General features: G+C 54.9%; 1 protein-coding gene across 1 annotated transcript; it reads left to right on the plus strand.

Moving 5' to 3' along the window:
• Nucleotides 1–346: 346 nt before the first annotated feature.
• LOC104512003 (probable ATP-dependent RNA helicase DDX11) lies at nt 347–4,847 on the plus strand (the record flags this gene model as incomplete). The annotated part of the gene is made up of 7 exons (XM_010154819.1): nt 347–450; nt 1,210–1,359; nt 3,258–3,326; nt 3,495–3,595; nt 4,005–4,089; nt 4,437–4,512; nt 4,693–4,847. Coding segments are annotated over 7 exons (740 nt in total), but the record flags the coding sequence as incomplete, so codon positions are not given.
• Between the last annotated feature and the right edge of the window lie 3,565 nt (nt 4,848–8,412).

An 8,412-nucleotide genomic window follows, 5' to 3' on the forward strand; every position in this document is an offset into this window, starting at 1 on the left:
GACCATCTATGTCCGCGAGACCCGTGCGTGCACGTTGCCTTTGGTGCCGTTTTGGCACTGCTCCGAGCAACCAGGCGTCTTTCCGAGCAATTGTGGCAGCCAAGGAGTGCTAGCTCCCATCCACTCCGAGCTTGCCCCCTGGTTTTGGCCAGTTTCTGCTGGCCGTGTGCGCTGCCTCCTTCCCGGGGGCTCCGGGAGCAGCAGTCAGAGCAGCTGAGTGACTTGGGCGCTTTCCCTTAGCCACACAGACCTGTGTGTGTCACTGCACGCAGGTGAAGGTCTTCAGCTCCTGGGCCTTGTGCACACAGCAGTGGTGTTGACTCTGGCGACTTGTTTTTGTCTGCAGGACATGTGATTCCTCCGGAAAACATTTTACCCATCATCCTCTGCAGTGGTCCTTCCAACCAGCAGCTGGAGTTCACCTACCAGACCAGAGACCTGCCCCAGATGGTCAGTCTTCCCTTTGTCCCCTTCCTTGCTATCTCTCTTCGACTCACATGCTTACGTTTCACAGAATAGTCTGGACTGATCAAAAGCTGCGGCTGGGGAGATCCGTGGGATTTGGGGCAGGTGTGCTGCCAGGTAATTGGGAAAGAGGAGCAGCATGAGGGGTTTTGAGTTGCCTGCACAGAGGTGGCTACTGGAGGTGAGGAGTACTGGCACTCCTGTTTGGCTGCCCAGAGCCCGTGTGTTTGTGTGCTGGACATCAGAAGGTTTCTGGCTGTGCTCCACCGGCTGTGGGGCTCGGTGACAGTGGAACATGCCACCCCTGCAGCACGCAGCCCGAGCCATAGGGGCGGCAGCAGATGCTTCTGCACTTCTTCCTTTGGTGGGCCACTAAGCACCCCAGGCCAGACACTAGGTCTGCTCTGCCACTGCTGAATCTCCCCCAGATGTGCTAGCTAGCTCTCCACATCTGTCCTAGTGTGACAGGTCCCATCTGCTGAGACAACGGACATAAACCCCCCTTTCCTGAATGACCACTGCTCCACAGCAGTGACACACACCCTGGATTAGGAGGAGAGGCCAAGCAGTGAAGAGCTTTTTGGTGATCCCCAGCTGCCCTAGAGAGCTGTCTTCGACCTGGCACACTTCCCACGTCTTTCCTCCCCGACACAGGGGAGGTGTGATCCTGGGATTGAGCATGGAATCGGAGCGGCATTAGCTGGAGCTCCTGTCAGCTGCAATATGCTCTCGTCACTCTTGCAGATGGATGAGACGGGTCGAATCCTTTGCAACCTGTGCAATGTGGTCCCGGGGGGTGTGGTGTGCTTCTTCCCCTCCTACGAGTACGAGAAGCAGGTGTACGCACACTGGGAGAAGACGGGGCTGCTCGCCCGCCTGGCAGCTAAGAAGAAGGTAATTGTGCAGCCAGGGGCAGTTGGTACTTTAAATGGAGGTTTCAAAACTCAAACAATTATCTATGCATTACAGGCCCCTCTCGCCGAGTTGTTCTCATACTCTGCACAGCAGAGCAGAGCGAATGTTTATCTAGCCAATCCCTCCAGTAATGAATAAATGATACTTCCCGGGCGGCTGATCACTGAGCTGGGATCTAAATTAGATTAAGCGCAGCTATGGGTTCTTTAGGCGCACAGTCTGCGTAGCGGCCATGGAGGGAGACAATCCACGCTTTCATAACCGGCGAGCTTGTTCCCGTCTGGCTGGGGGGCTGTTCAGGTTGAGCTCCTGCAGGGAATTTGTTTTTCACAGCCTTGGCATTCCAGCACGTGGATCTGCCTGTAGGAGTTTTGTGGTGGAAGCATTATGCTTCAGCTGCTCCGTGTTGTTCGCAGAGCTGCCGCTCGCAGTGCGTCTCCGGTGGGTTCTGTCAGGGTCCCAGCAGTCTGCCTGGCGCCTCCAAGGCTTTGGGCCTCGATCACGCAGCTTGCTCTGCCTTTCAACTCTGATTTGTTCTTGTTTGGCCTTTGCAGTCCCCAGCAAATTGGATATGCGTTCGCCAGGCAATTTGGTAGGAGTGCAGCCAGTGTGACTTTCAGCTGCCCACACACAAGATCGTGTCGTGGCAGAGGAAGGTTAAAGTCTGTCCTGAGGTGGCTGCAGCGAGATCACACTGAGATTATATATAAATTACACACAGAAAATTAATTTAAATCAGAGGATTAAGTAGCTACTGTTGAATCAGTTGAATAGCTTGGGCTTATATTTGTAATCACCAGTTTTCTACTGAAAGACTGATTCTGGCTGGTGAGATTTGATAGTGCTCCTTGTTAGCCAAGAGGAAGCACGTCCTTTAGGTGGGTCACTGTCAGAGAAGAGGCAGATGTTGCACCTCTTTGTTTACTGGGAAAACAACTTGGGATTTAGGCCAAGGTGCAGCATCTATCAAAATGCAGCTTAATTAACTGCAGGGGCTTTCAGTAACGAGTTAGGCATGCTGGAATAACACAAAGAAATATTACTTTATGTAGGCTTTGCACAGAAAAGGGCAGCTATTACTTGGAATTAATTGGTGAGTGGTGCCGATTGGTCCTGTCAGCGTCCCTTGCAGCCAGAGGGTCTCCTCACCCTGCCAGATCTTTACTCATAGGTGGAAGAGGTGCACATCGCTTTCCTGTCAGCCCTCTGATGGCTTGTAACTTCATAGAACCACAGAATGGTTTGGGTTGGAAGGGACTTTATAGACCATCCAGTTCCCACCCCCCTGCCATGGGCAAGGACCCCTTCCACTAGACCAGATTGCTCCAAGCCTCATCCAGCTTGGCCTTGAACACTTCCAGGGATGGGGCATCCACAGCTTCTCTGGGCGACCTGTTCCAGTGCCTCACCACCCTCTCCGGGAAGCACTTCCTGATATCTAATCTAAACCTCCCCACTTTCAATTTAAACCCATTACCCCTTGTCCTGTCACTACAGGCCCTTGTAAAAAGTCCCCCCCAGCTTCCTTGTAGCCCCTTCAGGTACTGGAATGTGCAATAAGGTCTCCCCAGAGCCTTCTCTTCTCCAGGCTGAACAAGCCCAACTCTCAGCCTTTCCTGCAGGATTGGCCAAGTCTGCCAAAGCCGCAAGGGAGTGCTGGAGGGGCAGGGGCAGCTGCTCCTCCCTTCAGAGCCCCGTTGGAAAGTGCCATAGTGGGAGTGCGGTGCTTTCACAGAGGGGAGGGGAAAGGCGCTGGTTAAGTGGGTTTATCAGGCAATTTGCCCTTCCCTGATCTTAGTTCCACGTGCATTTAATAGCATGGGAATAAAACTATTTGCTTTCTACAAACCATTTGCTTCCCGCTGTGCCTGTGGCAGATCTTTCAGGAGCCGAAGAAAGCCAACCAGGTGGAGCAGGTGCTGGTGGAATACGCCAAGTGCATCAAGGTAAGCCGAGCTGGCGGGAGCGCGCCATCCCAGCTGCGTGTGGGAGCGCTGTAAGCAGGGCACTGCAGCTTTGAACAAGGACCGCGGGGTCTGGTCCAGGTGTGGAGCATTGCTGAAGCACAGAAATCTTCCCGGCACCGGTGTAAGTAGCTGGTTCCTCTCCTGCAGCGCTGCAGCCTGGCGGGAGAACAGCTGACAGGGGCCCTGCTGCTTTCCGTGGTTGGAGGCAAAATGAGCGAAGGGATCAACTTCTCCGATGACCTGGGAAGGTAAGGTGGCTGCTCCCTGGGAGGTGAGCGCTGGGATTGTGGCACAGTGACTCCAAGCAGGATGGACACATCGGCACTTGCATAAATAGAAAGTCCTGGGGAGCATGTGGCTTGGGCTGACGCTTAAGGGACGGGGTCTGTAGGGGGGTGTAAAGCCAGCGTGTCCAGAGCACTCTTCCCATGAGTGATGCAGTTAGGCTTGCTGTGCTAGATAATCCCTTGTTCTGGCACCCTGAATCCCTCTGCAGCTTTCCCTTCGGAGCGTGCTTGTCAGACCGCTGTGCTTTATTGCCGCCTTTGGTTTTCAGGGCTGGCTGTCTTTCAGGGGTGCAGTGACCTCTAATTTGTCAGCCTGTTGGCAGAGTGCTCTAGGAGGAGACATTAAGAATAATGCAGTCCTCCCTTGCAGGTGTGTGATTATGGTGGGAATGCCATACCCCAACATTAAATCTCCAGAACTCCAGGAAAAAATGACTTGGCTTGACAAAACCATGGTAAGGGAGGAAGCTCTGGGGAGGGAGACACTGTGGGGGCTCCCTGGGAACACCGAGTTCCAAGGGGAGCAAGGTCCCTTCACCGCAGAGGTGGCGGCGGGGTGGTAGAAGCTGCTTGCCAGCATCACTTCTCTTGGTTCACTCGTTTGGGCTGGCTCTTTGTGAATGCTCAGTGTGGGTTTCTGACTGCAGCCTTTTTGCTCTCCCTCCTTACTCCCAGTTCCGGGTCTGCTTGGCCACCCACCCACTCCGCAGGGGCAAAAGCTTTTGCCTCGCTTTGTCATTAAGACTCCCTCGTTCGAGTTACGTCTGCCTCGTGCCCTGTCTTACCTATTTCTCCTTCCCAGCCCAGAGCTGCTGGCCAGGCACCTAGCAGAGTGCTGATGGAAAACCTGTGCATGAAGGCAGTAAACCAGTCGATAGGTAATCCATCCTTCCTCGGACAGGCTGGGGGAAACGAAACGGGTCTGCGCTGAAGTAAGAGGGTGGGGAAAAGGACGCATTACCCATCAGTCTAAGTACCGATGACTGGAACATGAGCTTCCCTGCCTGAGAACAAACACCTGAGTGGGCCGTTTTAATGTGACTGTACACTCTGTACAGGCAGAGCCATTCGCCATCAGAAGGACTTTGCAAGCATCCTGCTCCTGGACCACAGGTATGCACGCCCTGCCATCTTCAACAAACTGCCGCAGTGGATCAGGGAGAGAACCCAGGTGAAACCCACCTTTGGATCAGCGTTCGCGGAGTTAAGGAAGGTCAGAACTTGTCTGTCTTACGTACTGCGACCAAAACTGTTCGCATCTGTACTTTTCTCAAACCTTCACTTGAGAGTAAGGCCAAGCTGTCCGGTTTTGTGTGTTCCTAGTTCCATCGAGGGAAGGCGGATGCTTTGTGATGTGGAGCAGAGAACAGGCTGTAGGTCAACTCTGTGAGCTGTCCCACAGAAGAACAACTCAAGTTCCTGCTTTTCTTTGTTACGGAGGTTGTGAATCTCTGCCTTCTGCCTCCTTTGGGGATGTAGGCTGTCGCCGTACGAGCGCTGTGCTGGTGAGGCAGCCTTCAGTGCCACAACCAGGAGGGAAGCTGGCTGTGGGTCTGAGGTAGGTGAAGGTAGCAGCAGCAGGCTCCTATTTGTTTACAGCTGTTCAGGTTTTATTTAAATGGATTAAACGTTTTTCAACCCAAACGCTTAAGTAGGGGGAGTATAATTATTTTGACAGGATGCATCTGCCTTTTCCCATCGGCCACCAAGCGGAGGGAGCATGATGGCCAGTGAAAACAGCTTTTCACAAGAATTGTAAACCATCAGCCATTAGTTTGTGTCACATAGGAATGACACGGGCTGGCTGGCGAGACGGGGGGCAGCTCTGGGTAAGGTGTCTTATCCCTCTTTCTACCTTGCTTCAGGCAGGCAGTGTGGTTCGTTCTCTCAAGGGGAACAAGGATATGGCCATAATACAGCACAGCACTTCTCCTTTGGTAACACACAGGATTGCTCTGCTCTTCATACTGCCCCAGTTTTGAATCCAAAGAAGCTGTGTAAAATGGTAAAATGTTTTTTCCGTGTAACCTTCCCAGGTTCCTTTCCCAGGTCCTGAGTCCGTGTTAAAGGGCAGCACATCCCACAGCCGGCCCCAGCTCTCTCATGCTCCGCAAGCCTCTGCCCAGGAGCTCCTTTGGCCTCTGTGGCTGTTTCAGCAGCTGGATGCTAACTCTCCAGGCTCCTGACAATGAAGCAAGCATTTATAATTAGACACAGAGCTCCCTCTATACTAATTAGCCCCAGAGGGAGAGAAACAGCTGCTTCTGAGAAACTTGGGTGGTGAGTCTCCTGCCCCTTCCGTGTGCACGGAGCCCTGGCTGGCATGGGCCCCTTGACCCCCGCGAAAGCTGCAGAGGGAGGGGGACACCTGCTCTAGCAGCTGGTCCCCTCCAGCCCTGTGGCTGCTGACCCTGGCCTGTAAGGCTCGCCCGGCCTGAGGGGAGAGCGGACTTTCCCCAAGATGCTGTTAACCGAGTAGGGTGCCCGCTTGGACCAGCACCAAGGCTGCAAGGACCTGCTCCTTCAGCTTTATTGACAGGTGTCAGACAGCGAGAGACAAGGAATGACCATAAACCAGGTAGAGACAGAAACCACTGTGTGCAGAGGCGCCGGGAATTAAACCTCCGTGAGGGAACACCGGCACTCGTTCTCTCTTCTAGCAACAACCAAGCAGACGGCTTCAGCAAGCAGGGAGACAAATGAGGCGAGGGCTGTTTGCCTGCGAGGGATGCTTTTGCAGCCATCACCAGTCACATTAGGGAAGACCGAGGGCCCTTTAAATCAGAGGCAATGCTACTCTGATCCTCTGAGCATGGGCTGCCCCGCTGCCCGCCAGCTAAGGCAGGATTTATTGCACCAGCATGAGCAGCAGCAGCACTGAGATGGAATGTAGTATTTGGGATGGAGAATAACAGACAGCAGAAGAAAAAACTCATGGATTACTATAACCTCAGCAGCAGTTAGCTCCTCTTGCTCCTGCTCTTCTTCCAGAAGAAAGGCAGTGTGCCCCGGCCAGGCCTGTGCACCCTGCTCCAGGAGGTGCTTCCACAGGCTGGCGTCTCAAAGGTGCTTAGTTCAAGAGTCCTGGGATTCACGCTGGTGCACGGCTGCTCCCATCTATGACTCCCAGTCATCCTCATCCTCCTCACCCACGGGCTGCTGGGGGGGTGGGAGGGGTGGTATTGAGTCCGACATCCGAGCAAAGGCACCAGCTGGACTTCCAGGAGCATCGGGATTCCCAGAGGCTCCCGGCCCTTTCCCTGAAATACCTGTGAGGGAAGGAAAAGCACCAGTGAGTGACGCCTGGGAACTAGAGGACACAAAGGCTGGGCAAAGGGGAGGGGGAAAACACGCCTTGTACCACAGCTCCCGCCAGCACCATGGGGGCCCAGGCAGGCAGAGTAGAGGGTTAACACCACCCAGCCCCATGCAAGGGCCCGTTTAACTACAGCTTCACCTGAGCACATCCGTGCCCTGGACCAGGCACTGGACGAGTGACACCAGCCCTAAATGCCCCCCGGCTGCCTGCCAAGGTCGTGCGCAACTCGGGTGCCTCCAAAGGCCCAGCTGCCCCGGTGCCGAATGAAGAGAGACATGGCTGTCCCTGTCCCACAGGTGGCTGTCAGCACCTGGCCTCAGACATGGCCTCCTACAGCAGGACTCGAGGTGGAGAGCCCCCCTGTAAAGACTCTCCCAGCTGTGCTGTGGCATGCTGGGCGGGAAGGCGCCTCTGTTCCTGGTTCGAGGGCTGTGGCTGATAAAACGGCAGTGCCAGAAAGGGCTCTCCCCCTTTCCGGGGGGAGAGGGCGGCCAACGTGTGGGATGGTACCTTTGCGCCTCAGCACCAGCTTGTTGAAGAGGTCTGACATCAGGTCTCCACCTTGGCCCGTAGCTCTCACTGAAACAGAGCAAAGCAGACAAGGAGCAGCGTCAGCCTGAGCCGAGCACCAAGTGAAAGCGTTCTCCTGCAACACTGCCTTCAATTAGAGAAAAAAACACCAAAACCCTCTAATCTTGTATCACACCCCTAATCTCTCCCATATAGTCCAGCTTCAGATCAGGAAAACACCAGGCACTGCAGGAAAACAGCATCTGGGGAAATCCAAGAGTGGAATTCCCCGAGGGTCTGGGCAGTTGCAGTCTCATTCCGCCAGACCAGCTCCATCAGTACCCTCCCCAGCCACCCAAACTGATGTGCTCACCCCGGCTCGGCCCTGCCCCTCCTGACCCCGGCGTTTCCTTTGTGTCCGCCCCCATGCAGCACACGTGAAACTTCCACGCGAGACCCAGGACGGAGCAGGTCCCCATGGAGAACACAAATGCCCTTCTCCAGACGGGGTTTAGCAAGTGCACAGAGCTTTTGGCCTCCCCCCTGAGCCTTACACCAGCCACTGAGGAGAGACGAGGCCTTTTCCCCCTGTACCTCTGCCGTGCTCCCGTTTCCTTTGTGTCCGCCCCCATGCAGCACACGTGAAACTTCCACGCGAGACCCAGGACGGAGCAGGTCCCCATGGAGAACACAAATGCCCTTCTCCAGACGGGGTTTAGCAAGTGCACAGAGCTTTTGGCCTCCCCCCTGAGCCTTACACCAGCCACTGAGGAGAGACGAGGCCTTTTCCCCCTGTACCTCTGCCGTGCTCCCTCTTCCCCCAGACCCACAGCCCTCCCCAGCCTGGGCCAGACAGCACGCAAGATGAGTGCTGCTGCAGAGCCTCTGCACCTTGTTCTTGTTCCTTCTGCTTCTTCTTCTCCAGCTTCCTCTCCTTGACGCTGCGGAG

Source organism: Eurypyga helias, unplaced genomic scaffold (genome assembly GCF_000690775.1).
Source record: "Eurypyga helias isolate BGI_N326 unplaced genomic scaffold, ASM69077v1 scaffold14017, whole genome shotgun sequence".
NCBI lineage: Eukaryota > Metazoa > Chordata > Aves > Eurypygiformes > Eurypygidae > Eurypyga > Eurypyga helias.